At 40.0% G+C, this 21,133-nt stretch overlaps 1 protein-coding gene across 5 annotated transcripts in view; it reads right to left on the minus strand.

Moving 5' to 3' along the window:
• Positions 1–3,257: 3,257 nt before the first annotated feature.
• LOC127569814 (collagen alpha-1(VIII) chain-like) overlaps positions 3,258–21,133 on the minus strand; it is a 100,067-nt gene continuing 82,191 nt past the window's right edge. For 3 of the 5 annotated variants that reach the window (XM_052014745.1, XM_052014744.1, XM_052014746.1), the window contains 3 exons: positions 20,027–20,097; positions 13,244–13,553; positions 3,258–5,886 (listed from right to left, as the gene is read on the minus strand). In XM_052014745.1, the coding sequence (XP_051870705.1) occupies positions 3,953–5,886; positions 13,244–13,553; positions 20,027–20,044 (2,262 nt within the window). In that variant the 5' untranslated portion in view covers positions 20,045–20,097 and the 3' untranslated portion in view covers positions 3,258–3,952. The remainder of the gene's footprint in view (positions 5,887–13,243; positions 13,554–20,026; positions 20,098–21,133) is intronic. The other 2 variants (XM_052014748.1, XM_052014747.1) reach the window with 2 other exon arrangements.

The following is a 21,133-nucleotide window of genomic DNA, read 5'->3' on the forward strand; positions in this document are numbered from 1 at the left end:
GAAAGGGAGTAGGAACAACCCTGGGAATTACAGGCCAGTGAGTCTTCAGTGGTGGGCAAATTACTGGAGAAGATTTTTAGACAGGATTGAAGGGCATTTGGAGAAGCATAGGCTGATTAGGGATAGTCAGCATGGCTTTGTGAGGGGCAGGTTGTGCCTCATGAGCCTGACTGAATTATTTGAGGATGTGACAAAGCACATTGATGAAGGCAGAGCAGCAGATGTGGTGTACATGGATTTCAGTAAGGCAGTTGATGAGGTTCCTCATGGAAGGCTCATTCAGAAAGTCAGGAGGCATGGGATCCAGGGAAACTTAGCTGTGTGGATTTAAAATTGGCTCGCCATAGAAGACAGAGTGGTTGTAGATGGTGTGTATTCTGACTGGAGGTTGGTGACCAGTGGTGTTCCACAGGGATCTGTTCTGGGACCCACGCTCTTAGTGATTTTTATCAATGACTTGGATGAGGATGTGGGAGGGTGGGTTAGTAAGTTTGCAAATGATACAAGGGTTGATGGTGTTGTGGATAGTGTAGAAGATTGCTGTAGATTACAACAGGACATTGATAGGATGCGGAGCTGTGCTGAGAAGTGGCAGATGGCGTTCAACCCGGAAAAGTGTGAAGTGATGCACTTTGGAAGATCGAATTTGAAGGCAGAATACAAGGTTAATGGCAGGACTCTTAGCAGTGTGGAGAAACAGAGGGATCTTGGGGTGCACGTCCATAGATCCCTCAAGGATGCCGCATAGGGCTGTTAAGAAGGCGCATGGTGTGTTGGCCTTCATTAGTCAGGGTATTGAGTTCAAGAACTGCCAGGTAATGTTGCAGTTCTATAGAACTCTGGTTAGACCACACTTGGAGTATTGTGTTCAGTTCTGGTCTCCTCATTATGGGAAGGATGTGGAAGCTTTAGAGAGGGTGCAGCGGAGACTTACCAGGATGCTGCCTGGATTGGAGGGCATGTCTTATGAGGATAGGTTGAGCGAGCTAGGGCTTTTCTCTTTGAAGAGAAGGAGGATGACAGGTGACTTGATAGAGGTGTACAAGATGATAAGAGACATTGATCGAGTGGACAGTCAGAGACTTTTTCCCAGGGCGACAATGGCTAACACGAGGGGACAAAATTTTAAGGTGACTGGAGGCAAGTATAAGGGGGATGTCAGGGGTAAGTTTTTTTCACAGTGATGGGTGTGTGGAATGCACTGCCGGCAGAGGTGTGGGGGCAGATACATTAGGAGCATTTAAGAGACTCTTAAATAGGCACATGAATGATATAAAAATGGAGGGCTATGTGGGAGGGACAGGTTAGATAGATCTTGGAGCAGGATAAAATGTTGGCACAACATCGTGGGCCGAAAGGCCTGTACTGTGCTGTAATGTTCTATGTTCTATAAACCAAGTGGTAGGTAGGTGATCTTGGTTAATGGAAGATCACCTTTTTGATCTTGTGGAAACAGAACGTGCTTGAACAATTTTCATTTTAACTGGAATCACAAAAAAACTTGAGTAGAAATGCCAAATCAAATACCAACATTGCACATTTATTTACCATGATTGTAGAAAAAAAATCCTTTTAAGTTACATTTGGAATAACATTACTCGAAATAAGAAAGATCCTTGAACTGAAGCTGAAAATAATTTTTTTTATTTAATACAATAATTCCTAATTTGGTACAAAATCATTTTGATAATACAGAACAAGCATTAGTTATTGGGGATAATGGAGTTTGTGCCATTATATTCAGAGTGTTAATGCAATTGACCAAAAATGAACCATCAGTTCTGACTGACAATTTACCAGGTGACCACTCAAAATGGTATTTTTGTTTAAGATGTGTTGAATTTACAGCCAACATTGAACTTTTAAGTTACTTTTTAAAAAAACATTTTCATAGATCCCCTCAACATTGGCAAGTTGGATAGTTGTTTTGGATTCTGGTTATGGAGAGAAGTGACTAATTCCTCTTTCCTTTCCAGTAATGCCTTTCCCCTGAGGGGCTTGAGTTTAGAACACTGGTAGATGAAAATGTGGTGTAAGATGTTGTAGCACTGTCAGGTCATGGCATTGTATGTTCCTGGAATGACCTATTAGTGAATGTATTAGTAATAAGATTGAAAATTTCACTACAGCTGATACTGTAAAATTGTGATCTGATAAAATAGCCAGCTGTTTAAAAAGAAGTAATGAAAAACACCAAAAGGCTTCTAAAGGGTGAAGCGTTATCAACTCTGCAATATTGTTGGAGTGAAAGACTTGTTAAAATAAAACAAGCAGTTAAACCTGAATAAATTGTGGTGCAGCTGATGACTGTAGATTGCAAGCTGCTGCCAAGAGGAATTAATGGAAAAAAAACAAAAAAAATTGCCAGAGTTGACAAATGATTAAATCTTAATTTTATTTGTGTTTAAATGCTCCCTGGCTTCAATGGAAAATTAATTAAGTTTTATTATTAGTGGCCAGATGACAACAAAACTATTATTTAATCTCAACTATCATGACAGGTTCAGGGAATCATGAACAAAGCATAATTTTAAAATTTTGATAATGGGATTACGCCTTTTAAAGGATTGAATGAAGGTTTTCTTTCATTTATTTAAAGCCATATTTAAATAAAAATGGTGGTATAGCCTGATTTATGTATCCAGTGCTGGAGTTTGTTTTGTACATTGTTGTTTGAATGAAGCCCATTACATGACACATGATCATGTGTGTGCTGACATCTTTTTTTCCTAACTTTATAGGTGCAATATTACCATGTTCCCTCAGTGATGGAAAAGCCAGTCCCCAAGTGGTGATCTGAGGCTAAAATGGATAAACAACTCAAAGGTACAAAGCTATGGAGACCACAGGAAAGGCATTTTGATTTTGGCATTGTTATAGCAACAAGTTAACACAAACACAATGTGCCAAAGTGATGTTTTCTGGACTGTTGAGATAAAGAAGTGTGCACTTGCCCAACTGTACATTATAATTAGTACCAGCACTGTATTTCACTTAAAAATGAGTGAATGAACAGAAGGTTTAAAGCTACAAGAAATGATACATAATCCTTCATCTTCCTGCTCCTCAGAGAAAAATTCAATTTCTTGATGTTTTACATTAACTGTTGTTCATTTCATTTCGTTTCCATCAGCATCCATGTTACTTCAGTTGCTTTTTTTAAACTGAGGTGTTGAATCTTTATGGTAAGCTCCTGTTATCTGGTAAACTCCTATTAATTCTCCACCCTCCCCAAGGTGAAGTAGATACCTCCATAATTTGTTCATAGTTGATCATATTTTATTTATTAGAAATAATCTTTGATCCCTTTTCCCTCTTTCACAGACAGGGAGGGCTACATTGTTCAAGCATGTTTCCTTAAGCAATTATTTTTGTGTATTTGCTCTTATAAAGAGGCATGATTATTTCTGGGAAATTAAACATTTTCCATGTTGCACCCAGTAACACTATCAAGTACACCTGGCTTAGGTATAATATAAAAACAAATGCAAAGCACACTCCTCACATTGATTTGAAAACTTATCTCAATTTAAACTTTGGCCGAATGGATTATATAGCATTCAGAGCTTAATATTTGCATTCTCTCCGCTTTTTACAATTTTGATATTGATTGGGGAAAATTAGTTTCAATTGTGCAATGTAGAACCAATGCAGAGGTCCTTGGAATCTTACACTTAGAACTCTTTATGAATTTTAAGAACAAGGAAACTTTTTTGAGATGACTGCTGGTTCTTGGAGTACTATTAAGTCTCCAGGCCCTTAATGTGCAATTATAACATGTAAAACAGATGTGGTCTACTCTTTCTTTGGATAAACTTAACAGTAGCCTTCATTAAAGAAAGAAAGACTTAATCATTCAGCAAATTTAAGGCATTGCCTTTTGTGGTAAAACTGTAGCTTCCATAGGGTAACAAAGGTTGTACTTCAAAAGCTTTACATGTGTATGTTTTTTTTACATTGGATACAGTAGAAATCCCGAGAAAGAGGAATGCACATATGGGCCTGAATAAAGTCCTGCTGCTTGTTCAGATGGGAGTTGCATCCAGACTCTGTCTCCATGTGTTAGTTCAAGAACTGAGCTCCCAGAAGCCTGATCAAGAATCCCTTTCTTGTATTCATCGTAAGTATACATTTGAGGCTCATTATTTTTATATAATGCTACCCACACATTAGCACCTTTACAATGAATGTGATATGAAAAGTAATAAACTCCAGGTATTTCGCATGTAAAAACACCAGTTTGTGGATTGTAACTTTGTCTGCCATTGTATAGGATTTTATCAAATTTGACAGGAGATCCTACTGGTGGGAAAGGTACTGTAAGTTTAGCTGTGAATGCAGGCATCTCTGGTTTAATTCCTATAGGCATCCCTTTTTTACTTGGTTGACTAATGTATCCTTGTGGTGTCTTTACGCCGTCAATTCCTGGACCCATATCTGGAAGTTGAAACTGTCGTATTTCTGGTTGAACAGATGGTGGGCCAGGAGGGCCAGGGGGTCCAGGAGGGCCAGGTGGCCCAGTTATTCCATGAAGACCTTCTGGGCCAGGTTTTCCAGTTGGTCCTATATGTCCTGGAATTCCAGGTTTTCCTATACCAGGTAACCCAGGAGGCCCTGGTAATCCTCTATCTCCTTTTGGTCCTGGAGGACCTGGAGGGCCTATTGGACCTCCTGGACCAGCAATACCAGGTATTCCAATAGGACCTTGGATGCCTTTCTCCCCATTAAACCCAGGCTCTCCTTTTAATCCTGGTGCTCCTTGCGGTCCGGGTAAACCAGTTGGACCTATGTGTCCTTGCTCTCCTTTTGGTCCTATTGGTCCGGGCAAACCCCTTAGCCCTGGCTGGCCTGCTTCACCAGGATATCCTGGTGCACCTGGCATTCCCTGCAGACCAGTTTCCCCTTTTGGGCCTTGAGGACCTTGAGGGCCAGTTGGCCCATGATCTCCCTTCAGTCCTGGGAAACCCAAGCCCCCCGGTGGTCCAATTTGTCCTGGGAGCCCAGGTGATCCCTGTTCACCTTGTGGACCAGGAATTCCAGGAGCACCAACATCTCCAGGAGCACCTTTTGGTCCCTGTGTTCCTGGAGGTCCACTGTGACCACGTTCACCTTTCGGTCCAGGAAACCCCGGCTTTGCTACACCTGGCATACCTGGTGGCCCTGGCAAACCTGGGAGTCCTTTTTCACCTTTGCCCCCTGGGAATCCATGTTGACCAGGAATTCCATCTAGACCTGGCTTTCCCACACCTGGCTTTCCAGGTGGTCCTTGAACACCCTGTTGTCCTGGAAAACCTTGAGGTCCTGGCTCACCTGGGAATCCCATTTTACCAGGTGCTCCTGGAGCTCCAGGGAGACCATTTAAACCTGCTTTTGAGATGCCTGGAAGTCCTGCAGGACCTGGTTGCCCAGGTAATCCAGGTGGCCCCTTCAAGCCTGGTAAACCAGGTACGCCAATTCCTTGTTGTCCTTTGGGTCCTGTTGGACCTGGCATACCTGGCATTCCTTTCTGTCCAGGTTCTCCTCTTAGTCCTTGTTTTCCTGGTAATCCTGGTCTACCTGGCTTTCCTAATCCAGGAAGACCTGGAGGACCTCGTGCCCCTTGTGGTCCTGGTGGTCCCATGGGCCCATGCTCTCCCTTAGGTCCCATATCACCCTTGTGGCCTGGTAACCCCATTCTTCCTGGTTTACCTGCTATTCCTGGCATCCCAGGCTTCCCAACACTTGGAAGACCTGGTTGGCCCGGAAGACCTGGTGCTCCTGCTGGTCCTTGAAGACCTCGACCTGGTAATCCTGGTGGCCCAGGTGGTCCTATTGGTCCTCTTGCACCAGGCTCTCCTACTGGACCTCTTTCACCTTTCATTGCACTTGGAAATGTTGGTATCAGTTCTAGAGAAGAAAAATAATTAAAAATGTATTTACTTCTGTCAACCATGTAGACAATAGATTTAAATTGAGAATATTGATTTTCATACTCTCATTTAAGTTCAGGCAGAACATTGTAATTTCACCAAAGGAAACCATTAATTGAAATTTGCATCATTTAAAATCAAAACAACAATTTGCATTTGTAACTTTTAGCCAGAGGAAGAGGATTGACTCATTTGAAGTGTGGTGCTGGAAATGATTGATTGAAGCCCTATGGGATAGCAACCCATTCAGTCCTGTTTCCTTAAAGGGGAGATCCCCAAGCAGAAAATGAAACATGATGGAGGCAAACAATTAACTAGAAATAGCAATGTTTGAAATAGTGTAAGGAAACCGAACACGACAGACAAGGTGGATGAAAGGGATCAAAGAAAGGTGAAAGAATTTGACAGTGCACTTATTACAGAGAGAGAGAGAGAGAAATTTATGTAGTGCCTTTCACTACAATGTCGACCATGAAATCTGTAGTAGTATTTTTGGAGTGGAGTGAGTGTTGAAATGTAGCCACATGTCTGTTGTAACATTTCTGTAAAATTCAGGAAATAAATCTGCTTCACAGTTCAATGTTGAAGTACAATTTTATACAGGCTAGTGTAACAGATTGTGATTGGAAGCCAGGTTTCTGAGTTTGTAATCCAGGCTGTCATTTTATGAGATATCTTCTTTCAAATAAAACTTTAAAGTGTGACTCAGTCTGTCAGTTCTGATGAATTAAATATACTGAACTCAGAATACCTTGATTCAAATGCTTTCATCATTTCATTTTGTGGTACTGATATGAAGACTTAGGAATCCCTTTGCACTGTTCAATGAACAGTTTGGAAACTTCCCAGTGTCCCAGCAAATATTCAACCAATCGTACTTGGAAATTAATTGATTTATCATTTTTGTGCTTGAGACTTCTGTTCAAATCAGCTGCCTTGTTTGTGTATACCCTTCAAATGCAGTTTGTTGATTGTGTGAAATGTTAGATTGTTCTGAGGATATGAAAGATGTTTGTTTTTTTTAGTCTCCTAAAGAACCATATGATATACAGGTTGACTATGCATCTTAGAAGCAGTTCAAATCCTACACTCATGGCAACGGAATGATGACCAGGATCCTGCCTGCAGCTTTCAGAATGAGTTCAAGTTTAACACCTTTTGATCTTATAACTGTTGAGACTAGGTAACCTGTTGTAGAATGAAATTTCCATAACCTGTATCTTGCTCTAGAAATTTATTTTCTTAGTAAAAAAGCAGCTTTCTGCCCATTTTACTTTTCATTATTTTACCTGAATCTGAACTTTCATCTGGTTTTTGCTAGCTTTCAAAATAATTTGGTTGTCCTTGTTTTGGGATGAATTGGGATGACATTTTTGAAGGGAAATGTGCTATGGAGATGTGGTCGTTGTTCAGGGATCTCTTGGAGGATGTTAGCGATAAATTTGTACCGGTGCGGCAGGGAAAGAATGGCAGGGTGAAGGAACCATGTGAGGTGGAACATCTAGTTAGGAGTAAGAAGGCAGCATACATAAGGTTTAGGCAGCGAGGATCAGATGGGTCTCTTGAGGAATATAGTGTAGCAAGGAAGGAACTTAAGAAGGGGCTGAGGAGAGCAAGAAGGGGACATGAAAAAGGCCTTGGCGAGTATGGTTAAGGAAAACCCCAAGGCATTTTTTTTTCAATTATGTGAAGAGCAGAAAGATGACTGGAGTAAAGGTAGGACCGATTAGGGATAAAGGTGGGAAGATGTGCCTGGAAGCTGTGAAAATGGGTGAGGTCCTCAATTAATATTTCTCTTCAGTATTCACCAAGGAGAGGGGCCTTGATGACGCTGAGGACAGTGTTGGTAAGGGTAATGTTCTAGAGCATGTTGATATCAAGAGAGAGAGGATGTGTTGGAGCTGTTAGAAAATATTAGGACAGCTAAGTCCCAGGGGCCTGATGGAACATTCCTCAGGATGCTCCGTGAGGTGAGGGAGGAGATTGCTGAACCTTTGGCTAGGATCTTTGAGCCCTCATTGTCCACAGGAATGGTACCGGAGGATTGGAGGGTGGCAAATGTTGTCCCCTTATTCAAAAAAGGTAGTAGGGATAGCCCAGGGAATTATAGACTAGTGAGCCTTATGTCTGTGGTGGGCAAGCTGTTGGAAAGGATTCCTAGAGATAGGATCTATGGGCATTTGGAGGATCATGGTCTGATCAGGGACAGCCAGCATGGCTTTGTGAAGCGCAGATCACGTCTCAGAAGCCTGATAGTGTTCTTTGAAGAGGTGACCAGACAGATTGATGAGGGTAGTGCAGTAGATATGGTCTATGTGGATTTTAATAAGGCACTTGACAAGGTTCCACATGGTAGGCTTCTTCAGAAGGTCAGAGGGCATGGGATCCAGGGAAGCTTGGCCATGTGGATTCAGAATTGGCTTGCCTGCAGAAAGCAGAGGGTTGTGGTGGAGGGAGTGCATTCAGATTGAAGGGCTGTGACTAGCGGTGTCCCACAAGGATCGGTTCTGGGACCTCTGCTTTTTGTGATTTTTTTTAATGACTTGGATGAGGGGGTAGAAGGGTGGGTTGGCAAGTTTGTAGACGACACAAAGGTTGGTGGTGTTGCGGATAGTGTAGAGGATTGTCAAAGATTGCAGAGGGACATTGATAGGATGCAGAGCTGGGCTGACAAGTGGCAGATGGAGTTCAATCCAAAGAAGTGTGAGGTGGTACACTTTGGAAGGACAAACTCCAAGGCGCAGTACAAAGTTAATGGCAGCATTCTGGGTAGTGTGGAGGAACAGAGGGATCTAGGGGTCCATATCTACAGATCCCTGAAAGTTGCCTCACAGGTGGATAGGGTAGTTAAGAAAGCTTATGGGATGTTAGCTTTCATAAGTCGTGGGATCGGGTTTAAGAGCTGCGAGGTAATGATGCAGCTCTATAAAACGCTGGTTAGACCACCCTTAGAGTACTGTGTCCAGTTCTGGTGACCTCATTATAGGAAGGATGTGGAAGTGTTGGAAAGGGTGCGGAGGAGATTTACCAGGATGCTGCCTGGTTTAGAGAGTATGCATTATGAGGAGAGACTAAGGCTTTACTTTTTGGAGAGGAGGAGGATGAGAGGAAACAATGATAGAGGTGTATAAAATATTGAGAGGAATTGAGAGTGGACAGCCAGCACCTCTTTCCCAGGGCACCAATGCTCAATACAAGAGGGCATGGCTTTAAAGTAATGGGTAGGAATTTCAAGGGAGATATTAGAGGAAGGTTTTTTACCCAGTGAGTGGTGGGGGGCATGGAATTCGCTGCCTGGGGCAGTGGTGGAGGCAGGTACATTGGTCAAATTCAAGAGATTACTAGATAAGCATATGGAGGAATTTAAAATTGAGGGATATGTGGGAGGAAGGGGTTAGATAGTCTTAGGTGAGGTTTAAGGGTCAGCACAACATTGTGGGCTGAAGGGCCTATATTGTGCTGTACTGGTCTATGTTCTAATTATCTGTTAAAGGTATTTTGTGGCCAAGAATACAAAGCAGAGACAGTTATAACATGGTTTTGACGATCTGCTGGTAACAACAACTTCTGAATTTTAAGTCATAAAGCCTTCATCACCCTTTATTAACCTTTATTTAATTCTGTACATTACTATTTGCATTAGCAGGAAGGCAAATGATACAAAACCTAGGAATGATCCATTTGTTACTAATCTGTAGTTCTAAGAATTATATCTTAACATTAAATCTGAAATCATGCATTCCCAGACACTGCTGTTACTGTTGATCTTCAAGCTGCACCTTGTATTCTTGTTTTATTATTTTAAGTCCTAGTTTGATTTCCTGCAAAATTAAAATGTTTGAAGGTAGGAAAGCAATTCTTTAGTAAATCTTAAATTTTTCTTTCTCTAAATCTTTTCACTCTATAAGAATATTTAGTTTCCTGTTGAAGAAGGTGTATCAAAGGGCTTAGAAATTATACCACACACTTTGTTTATTTCAATGCTATGTGATTTGAAAATAGACTTCTCTCAAGTGAAATTTTAATAGCGACTGTTTCTGGACTACTTCACATTCCTAAAATTCCACAGGACTTTTTCCAAGGAAGTTAGTGAATGTTGTCTCAAAGATAACTTCCATATTTAACTTGTCGTTCCCACTCCCACCTGAGGTACCAACACTCCAAGCTATTGATTTCACTCCAGCCCTTGACTGACCACTTGATATGCCCAGCCCCTGATGTTCAATAGCATTTCACTCCCTGGCACCAGTACTTTGGCCAGCCAGCCACAAGCATCAGCATCCACCACCAGCCCAATTTGGTGAACCAAATCCGAGGGGTTGCATGTCATACAATGGCTCTGCACCATGATCCTATTCCAGCAAGGCCTTTGCTGGTAATTCAGTTCGCGGTAGTGAGCTAAGATGTAAATAAGTTCCTAATGAATTTCATCCTTAAATTCCAGTTTCCTAATTTTTAATGTTTTCCCTCTTATCTGAACCTTTTGGTATCATCAGTGTGATGGTTACATTAGGACAGAATTGAAATGCTCTTTTCTGAAGAAAGCGATTTGAGTAAAATGCCCTTGCCTCCAGTGTTGAACTCTGACTTCACTTTCTATTACTTTAATGCTGGTGAGAATTTTTGTGGCCCTGCAGGAATGCTGCAGGACTTCAACAGTGGAATGGCAGATTATTTTTACCATGTCATTGTAAATTACACTGGTATACTGCACCTCAGTATATTATATATTTAACTTCCAGGAGGATGGTGATCTGCTTAAGTAATTAAAAGATAGATTGTTGACTCTGTCTGTCAAATATTCATTTAACATTGTACTTCTATGGAGCACTTGTTCACTGAGCCTGAACATATCCTTTTGACTAACAAATAAAAAACCCAATTACCTCCCTAATTTTAATTTAGTGCTAGTATCTTTATTGGCGCTTTCACTTCCAACTTCATATTTTCACCACAGATTAAAACAGCACATGCACATTTTGCCTCTTTTTCCCCCATTCACTTTGTTCTTTTTTTGAGTACAGATTGCTTGATGCATTGCCTGTTCAGCTGCAGTCTGGTTTAAATGACATTATGTATGATTTGCCTATCATTTTCCTATGCCTTTCATATGTTTACTATTTATTTTCAACACTAACTGGGCATTAATACACGGCTATGGATCTTGGATGTCTATGGAATGAGATGTGTGTCATAATACTGACTTAATTCAATGATGTGTAGCCAGGATTGAGTTCGACAAACTTGATAGATCCAGAGATTTTCTCTTCGTTCTCACAAAAAGATAACCATTCTGTTAGAAACATCCATTGGACTGTATCCTGCAGTTGGTGGTTCAAAATGAAACTGCCGCTTGGCACATCCTCAATTTTTGCAGGAAGGAGTAGGCCATTTGGCCCTTGTTGCTTACTCCACCTCTCAGTAAGATCATAGATGACCTGTTCCCTTAGTTGCTGCTTTCCTGCAAATCCCTTAGTTCCTTTAACATCCAAAAATCTGTTGATTTCTTTCTTGTATATATTCTGTACCTGAGAATCCATGGCCATTTGGGTTGAGAATTCCAAAGATTCACTACCCTCTGGGTAAAGAACTTTGTCTCAACTTTGGCCTGAATGCCTGACACTTTATTTTGAGTTTCTGATCTGACCCCCGATTCTAGATGCCCTAGAAACAGAAAAATAGGAGCAGGAGTTGCTATTTGGCTCTTCAAACCTGCCCCACCATTCAATCTGATCATGGATGATCCTCTATCTCAATGCCACACTTCTATGCCTTTTGCATCTAGAAATCTCCCTCTCTCTCTCTTCTTAAATCTACTTCATGACTTGGCCTCCACAACCATCTGTGGAGGGAATTTCTGTTTCACCATCCTCTGACTGAAGAAATTTCTTCTCACCTCGTTTAAAATGTCTTATCCCGTATCCATTGACTGTGACCCCTGCTCGAGAGCCCCCAGCCAGGGAATGCATTTTCCCCTCATCCGACCTATTGAGCATGTTCGAACTTTGGCAAACCTCAATTCTGTATCTATCTTATCATTTAATTTCTTACTTAAAACTATTTTATAGATTGCTGCGTTTCCATAAAGAAATGCAGCATTGCTTGGTTTAAATCTGGGAGACTAAATTGGTCAAATAATTTGGCACAACAGCAGCATAATAATTAAACTAGTGACCACAAAGTAGTTAGAATCTATCACAGATTAATAAAGAAATTGAAAACAAGGGCACTGAGCAAGGACAAGCTTCACTGAAGTGAAAAAGGTACCAAATCTGCAGTTGCTGGACATCCAAAATAAAAACAAAATTCTGGAAATACTGAGCAGGTCAGGCCACATTTTTGGGAAGAGAAACACAACTACTCCTTGAGTTTGTAATGAAATGTGTTGATGTGCAAATGGATTCTGAGGAGAAATAAGTAGGTACTTTAAATTACTGATAAATAAATGAATAAAACTAGAAAAACCTTGCACCTCAATGTACCAAAGTGCTTTACAGTGGTTGCTGTTGTAATTTAATAGAGTACTTTTTCATCTCACATGATAAAATTCAGCTTTGTATTACACTGATGTTTATGACTTGATTATAGATAATGTAACAGAACCAAAAGAGAAGATTATGAAGTCTAACAAGAAATAAGGCAAAAGATTTACAGCCAATAGAAAAAATAGTAGGAATTTAGTACATGTATATAAAATAAAGAGTGGGAGGGACAAGAAGAGTTTAATAGAGTACTTAAGTATTTTAGATTAGTTTTTTTACAAATGAGTAGGCTGTGGAAAAGAAAGGATTCTAAAATAATCAGCTCAAAATGTGGTCTCTTCCAAGTGGGAGAAATCAAATGCAGGTTAGGTGACACCTTTGCAAAATACTTTCATTCGGTCTCCGAGGGCAATCCTGAGCTTTCTGTATGCCTGCCACTTTAATTCTCCACCCTACTATTCTGACCTGTCTTTTGGCCTTCTACACTCTTCCAATGAAGCCAGACACAAGCTCAAGGAGCAGCACCTCATATTATGTTAAGGCATATTGCTGCTCTTTTGCAGTTTCAATACTGAATTCTACAATTCCAAATAATTAGCCTTTTGTGTTTGTTAGAACTGGGCCAGTTCTTATACAAGCTCATCCACCTTAACTCAGTTTTTCTTCTCAACAGATGCTGCCTCATCTGCTGAGTATTCCCAACACATTCTGTTACTAGTTTTATTGACAATTACTTTTACAGTAAACATTACCTTCTGTCACTGGGTAAATCAGAGACTGAATCCAGAATGTCCTGCTGCCCATCACACAAAAATGAAATATTGACTTTAATCCTCAATTTAATATTCTTACCTTTTGCTTCCTTCTGAGGCATCACATTTTTTCCAAAGACATGCATTTGTGGAACATCTTTTCCATAGTGGGAGGTATATGGCAAATCCTTTCCATACACTGGTAAGTGTGGCACCTCTTTGCCCAGGTGTCGCATATGAGGTCCCTCTTTGCCAACTCGTACCATGTGCGGGACTTGGACTTGCACTTGTGGCATCTGCTGTGGACCCTGCTTTATTGGATAGTAACCACCCCCATGAACAATTCCAACCAGAAATAAATGGATCATCATTGACAGAAACCGTAGGTGGAGGAGAGGCACAGCCATGATCTGAAACAAAGCATATGAGAAAGTTTCACGCATTTTTTAATAGTTCTTGTACCTCTCTTTGCCTGTGTGATGGTTAATGTGAAGTAGTATTTGACAAAACATCCCACTTACATGGTGGGGACTGACCTCCTCTACTTCCTTTCTATCGCTTTTCTCTAACAGAGAACATTGTTCTGTCGTATTCAAGAACCTGTAAGTGACCTACCATTTTTTTAAAAAAAAACTATTTAAACTCATCAATTCAGGACAGGAAAGTTCAAACATAGGGAGGTTATGCTTTGGTTACATAGGGTATTGGTACAACCACATCTGGAGTATGGTGTAAAGCATTAGTCTCCATATTTAAGGAAGGAGGTATATGCATTAGAAGCAGATTAGAAAACGTTTATTTGACTGATATCTGAAACGAGTGTGTTGCGTTATGGACAGTAGGCTAGTATTTAGAAGAATGAGAGGCAACTTGATCGAAGCATTAAAGATGCTGAGGGATCTTGACAGGGCGGTTATGTAAAGAATGTTTTCTTTTATGGGAGAATCTAGAACTATGTGGTCAATATTCAAATGGGGTCACCTGTTTAAAATAGATGAGGCAATTTTTATATCGCTGAGGATACTGAGTCTTGAACTCCTTTCCTCGATAGGCAATGGAGGTAGGTATGTTCTTGATAACAATGTGGTGACTGGTTACTGGGGGTAGGCAGGAACGGAGATTTAAGGCTGCAATCTGAACAACCATGATCTTATCGAATGACAGAACAAGCAGGAATGGCCTACTTCTGCTCCTGATTGTATGTTCAAACAAGTGTTTAAAATATTCATGTGTCTGTACCCAGAATGGTTACTATGAGGCCAGGTAGAGTTTCTGGGGCTTCAGTATACCAAGTAATGCACAATCCAAAGACCAATTCCACTGGAACACTTTCAAGATCAATTAAGAAAATTTGGTATTGATATCTAGGAAAGCTCCAGAGATTGAAACTGCTGATATTGTCTGACCATCTTGTACCTTTCTGATGTGAGCAAGTGTTTGGATAGTGTCACTCAGTACAGCAAGCTGCTGCATTATGGAACGACAGTAATTTTGCCACAGAAAGGGGACAGTTGGCCCATTGTGCCCACATCCAAATTACCAGTATTATTGACACATCATTACTGCCATGTAATCATGTTAAAGGTAAACATGTTGGTGTTGTTTTCTCATAACTTGTCCTCCAAATTTCTATTCATTAACTTTCATCTAGAAAGCCTTTCCTTGGCATCAGCATAAGACTTGAGCACTCAGCAACTTCTAATGTTTCATGGTTTTCTTCCAATTACAATGCATCTTCTCATGGAGTTTGCAGTATCCTGCCTATTAATACTAACAGCAAATCTACCATTGTAAAACTCCATTTTACTTGTATCCAAAGGACATTCAACATGAGCTGCACCGCCCATAAGTTGTCCAGCCAGCACCTTCCTATTTTCTTTAAACACATTTTGATCAGGAACTGGATCAATGTATTGTTATAACAACTTGACATAATTTATGAGTTCCAAATAACTATGAGGTGAAAAGTCAAACAAACTCTGAAAAGCATTTGGCTGAGGAACTTCCAAATAATCAGTCACGTTGAAGAGCACTACTCCCAGTTTAGAGGTTCATCACAAAATAACTTGAGCATTGTGAGGTAATAAAGTCATTGCCAGCTGTCAAGCAGACGATGATAATATGTCTTAAATTACGTGGACCTGAAATGGCTATTTTAATGGTTTGACTAAATATTTCATTTGGAAGGTATAATGAAGTTGGTTCTAGCATCTTACTCCATGATAGGAGGGGTTGAGAGGGATATGTCCAAATACAGGCATAAATAAGCCTAATGGTGCTCTGCAGCTGGCCTCTGGCATGTATGCTGTAGTCTTTGACAGCTAAGACTCCCTTTGTGAATCTGTCTTGTCCCCTGCTTGGCACATTTATCTCCCAACACCTCAGTGATTAGGGTCTTGTGGAAATACCATAGATATTATTCAATCACTACATGACAATGTGCATCATATCTACAATATCTGGTGCTCGAGCCAAAATCCTCTTTCTCAATTATTTAAATAGTGAAACACAATGGTTAGTTTGAACCTACTTTTACAAAAGGTACAAGGAAATTATCCATTAAATAGCATTGCACTTTAACTATTAAGTCAACTAGTGCTCTAAACTAATCCTAAGTGAAGGACATGACTAACATTCAATGTGATGTTGCACTAGAACAGTGCATCTACAGCAGAAGAGTAAGGAAGATTGGACAATCCAAGGCACAGTATATATTTTGGGATGAAATCCCAATATGATTATTTAGACCAGGTCTTCCAACCATTTCACAAGCTCCTGCTGAACTTTCTTACTTTACATTTGGTTTTTCACAGAATGTATGCTTTACATTCAATCTTTCTATCTAAACCTGAATTTCAGATCACTTTCTTACTAACCTTCCCAAGGTTATCCACCACCGTATTAATATCCAGATTTTTAAACTGCTACAGTCAGACACCATTATACTTTAAGCAGGCAATTTAAAAAATTTTAATGGTGGCCAAAATGGGGATCTCAATGGATGTTAACACCTCCCCTTTCATTTCAAATTGTTCTCTATTGATTTTTCTTGCATTGTTTTTGCATTTACAAGTCTGCATTGGAGAAAGCTGTAAAAATTGAAGAAAACAATTCACAGCTAAAAACCACCTCTGTACAATTTTTTTAAAAATTGCAGGACTATCTGAAAATCTTAACTAGAACCAGTTCCCGCAAATGGAATTTACAGTGATGCTGGCCAGATTACACAGTCACAGTTGCTATTTGCCAAGAAAAAGCTGTTTCCCAATTCTATTGCTTTGATTCACGCAGGAAGGTTTCATTAAACATAGTCAAATCAATCCAGAAGAAGATTTTTTGTCAATGATCGCTTTTTAAGTCCATTCAGGCATTGCGCTTTGTATCATTTTTCCCCACCTCCACAAATTATAGAAAATTTAAGGTCATCAGAGGTAGAACAAATTGATCTAGATGATTATTCAATAATGCGAGAGTTTGAAATCTCTGGCATTACTTGGTTAATTTCATATTGTTTATAGAATAAAAATAAAATGATCAGCAGCAAAGGAATGGCACTAGACTAACAGTTGTCACTGGATACCTGATCCAGTGTTGCCCTCTACAGCTAATCAATGGCAAATGTCCATAGGAAAAGCAACAGAGACTCTTGAATTGGATTGAAGAACAAGACCCAGAGCTAGTTCTTAACTCCCTGAAATGGGCGATTTGTGTAAGAAGCTGAAAAATTTGACAAAAGGAACAAAGACCCTAAATAGACCTTCAGACTTTGGCAGAGGTAGGACAATCAAGCAGCTCTCAAGAAGTGGAATGATTATATCATAGTGAAATTGCCTGTCTTTGTTTTGACAGTATGTTTTTAAACTCGTGTCAGCTGGGTTTTCCACACCTTGGGACACCAGTTGGGTACAAGGAAAGGAGAAGAACTGGATCCATGAGGTAAGAGTCATCACTTCTTGGGGGCCTGGAGGAGCAAGAGTGTTTCCTTCAGGGTCAACAAGCTACCCAGTATATTCTCTTAAAACAATCTATCCACATCCTTTGCCTACCACTGAATATCTCCAACTACCATCATTTGAATGCATCAGCCCTAACCTTGTCTATTTTAGTAGGTAATTAGTGTGCACATTCCACAACATCATGCCCATGTACTGATAGAGCAATTTCCATTTCAGAGAGCTACTGTTATTGCATAACCTGTAGAAAACATGGCAATTCCCAGTGCAACTTGCGAATTTCCAGACTTAACTGCACTTTATATAAAATCCAGGCCAATAAACTCACTGATTGCAGAGTCAGTATCTGATGAGGGAAGCATTGACATCCAGTTATTTTCCATTGTTTTTTTTGCCATGGGATGATTTCCTCTGCATCATTTACGGAGGAATTGTACATTTTTAAAAGAGCGTGTACTGTATATAGTAGTCATAACTGTACTGCAAATTGTTGACAGAGAACTTCTCATTTTACTTTCTGGGGCATTAGTTTTTTCAAATAATGTTATCTGTCTCTCAAATATAGAGCCACACAGCACAAAAACAAAATCCCATGGCCCACCATGTCTATGCTGACCATTTGGTACCAAAACATACTAATCCATTTACTAGCACCTGGTCCACAGCGTACTACACTTTGGCAATCCAGGTTCTTGTTCAGATGCTTGTTAAATGTTGTGAGAGTACCTCAGCAGTACATTTCCAGATTGTAACCACCACCTGGGTAAAAATATTCTTCCTCAAATGCCCTCAACCCTCTTACACATCACCTAAAATCTATATCCTCTGGTCTTGCATATCTCTCCATGAAGAAAAGTTCTTTAATATCTACCCCATTTATGCTTCTCATAACTTTGTACACCTCCCTCAGCCTCCTCTGCTCCAAAGAAAACAGATTCAGCCTATCCTGTCTCTCCTCATAACTAAACCATTCCAGTCCAGGCAATACCTTGGTGAATCTCTTTTGCACCTTCTCCAGTTCAATCATGTCCTTCCTAAAGTATGGAGGCAAGAAATGCAAACAGTATTCTAGTTGTAGCCTAAACAATGCTTTATAATGTTGTTCAAGTCCTTCCTACACTTGTATTCTATGCTCCAGCTAATGAAGGCAAACATCCCATGTGCCACCATCACCTCCCCATCCATCCATACTGCCACCTTCAAGGATTCTTGGACTAGTACACCAAGGTCTCTCTGTTCCTCAGTACTCCCTAGGGCTCCACCATTCTTGGAAAATGTTTTGCCTTTATTTGTTCCAGTAGGCATTAACCCCAGTCCTATTGATGCATTGCAAGATACATTTTCTGTTGTTACAGCGGGATATAGATTAGATGGAAAGTTGGGTGGGACTTTGGAAGATGGAATTTAATCCTGACAAGTTTAAGGTGATGCATTTTGGGAAGTCAAATAGGGGTAGTATATATACAGTAAATGGTAGGGTTCCAAGGAATGTTGATGAACAAGGGGGCCTTGGGATTCAAGACCATAGATCACCAAAAGTGGCAATACAGGTAGATAGGGTGGTGAAGGAGGAATATGGTATGCTTGCCTTCATGGGTTATGGCATAGAATATAAAAGTTGGGTTATTATGTTGCAACTTTACAAAACACTGTTTAGACTGCACTTAGAGTATTACGTGTCATTTTGGTCACCATACTATAGGAAGGATGTGCCTGCATTGGAGTACTTTGGTTACAGGCAGAGATTAGATAGGCTGGACTGCTACTTAGATAGGCTGGGTTTGTTTCCCTCAAGCAAAGGAGGCTGAGGGTGAGGTGATCTGACAGAGATAAATAAAATACGAGACAGAGATAGGGTTGATAATCAGAATCCCTTTTTCTTGGTAGGGGTATCAAAATCAAAAGGGCATAGGCTTAAGGTGAGGGAAAGGAGTTTTAAAGGGAATTTGAGGGAATTTTTTTTACTACACGGAGTGGAGGAGTCAGATACAATTGCTACATTTAAGAGACATTTAGACAGAAACTTAAATAGGCAAGGTACAGAAGGATACAGAGCTAGTGCAAGCAAATGGAATTAATGTAGATGGGTAAGGATGACTAATAATTGCTGAAGTAAAATAAATAGTGTTTCATAAAGATACATTTATCCCTACTCTAATAATTTGTATATCTATCGAGGCACAGACAATTAGAGTGAACATTCAGATCGATAACTTTTCACCAGTCATCAACCTGAAGCATTAACTCTGTTTTTCTTTCTCCACAGATGCTGCCTGACCTGTGGAGTAGTCACGGCCTTTTTTGGTTGTTTCAGATTTCCAGCATCTACAATATGTTGCTTTTGGATTATAGGAAATCAGGTGCCATTTTAAATTCCTTATTACAACATATAGATTGAAATAGAATTAAAGTCAACATGTCTCAGATTAACAACTTAGGGGAGGCTGTCCATGGGGGAAGGTAAGTTGGTTCTAGGTTCAGTAATTTTGTAGTTAGTCCAGCAACTGAATACATCAGAAAGTACACTTCATTCCACAATAAATGTGCTACTTCTTAAAAAAAAATCCATTAAGCTCTTTGTTTTGTATGCCCAAATCCATTTTAAGTAGTTAAACATGGTCTCAAATGCTGTTTTTATACTCATAGATACTTTTCTATCTACTCTCAGTATCCATGGGACCTGGCTCCCCAGCTGCCAAGTGTATCACTTTATGGATGGAAACAACTTATCCTGTGACATCTATCCGGCACAGACCGATTCCAGTTCATTTGCCCAAATACGAAGCTTTGGAGTACTCTACTTAAAGAATATTACATTTTCCAGATATTTCCTGTGTTCTAGACAGTAAAGAATTTTTCATTCCTCTGCAAATTCTCCTAATTTCACTTTCTAAGAAATAGAAAATCAAGAAACACTTATGTTTTCTTACCTTTTCACTTCTATTCATTGATGGTACAGGTTATAAAATGAAGAAGGCTGACCTCAATCTTGACACTTTTTCTTGTTCATATAAACATGTCAGTGTGTAAACAAAAACAAAATCAGCAATTATCTCAAGCTGTCTGTTCCAAATCTCACATTTTGGATTCTTTGTCCTAATTGGGAATGGAGAACTTAGCTTTTATTTGTAAGGTTGTTCCCAATGAAACCTTTTGTTAACCAGTTCCTGCGTTGGAAGACTATGGGTGTCAGGTGGGTCAGGCTTGGATTCGGGTGTGAAAGCAGCAACAACAGTAGCCTAGTTAAATCTACTACCTGGGCTCTTACAAGGATACTGGCATTTGATCAAAGCCATGAAACAAACACCAGCCTGAATCAGAAAAATAAAACAAGTTGGGAGATAAAGCCACCTCACAAGGCATTAAAAATGGGAAATGGATTGCAAACCACGATATCATTGCATCACTCTTCCACTGTTCATTTTTACCAATAGATATTTTCTACTGTTTGAACACAAATATTAATATAAAAACAGGGAACGTTCATCACAGAGCATGTTTATCTTGTTACCCACCCAAACACCAATCAGTGAGCAGGTTTTTTCTGGCCCACTTTTAAGCCCAATGAAGAGGTGCTCATTATAGTCTATTTGTTTATACCCCAGTTAGTTTATCTGCTTTTGGTTAAGGTTAAGTTCTACAGTGTACATTATTAGTGTTCCTCTCAACAGCATTTCTTGGGAGTTGTGATAAAAACAAAAATATTCATACACATCCCAGGACGTACTGACAGACTTAGGACATGGGTTTTGAAACATTCTTTTTATATTTGATCTTGGACTCGTTCTTAAAGTGCTACCTGCTGGGAGTCATCTGCACAACTGGTCTAGCAGGCCAGAATTCCAGCAAAGCCAACATATCTCGCCGAAAAGTCTGCTCAACAGAAGTCAAGAGTCTCCAGACAACTGGCAATGTTTTGCTATTCTGACTAAAATTAGATGAATATATCTTTTCAATCATTGTTTCCACAGTTAGAAATTGAACATTGCTGGTCTACTTCTGGAATAGAGTTGATGGTACAATGATGAAGACATCTT

Source organism: Pristis pectinata, chromosome 4 (assembly GCF_009764475.1).
Source record: "Pristis pectinata isolate sPriPec2 chromosome 4, sPriPec2.1.pri, whole genome shotgun sequence".
NCBI classification, from domain to species: Eukaryota; Metazoa; Chordata; class Chondrichthyes; order Rhinopristiformes; family Pristidae; genus Pristis; species Pristis pectinata.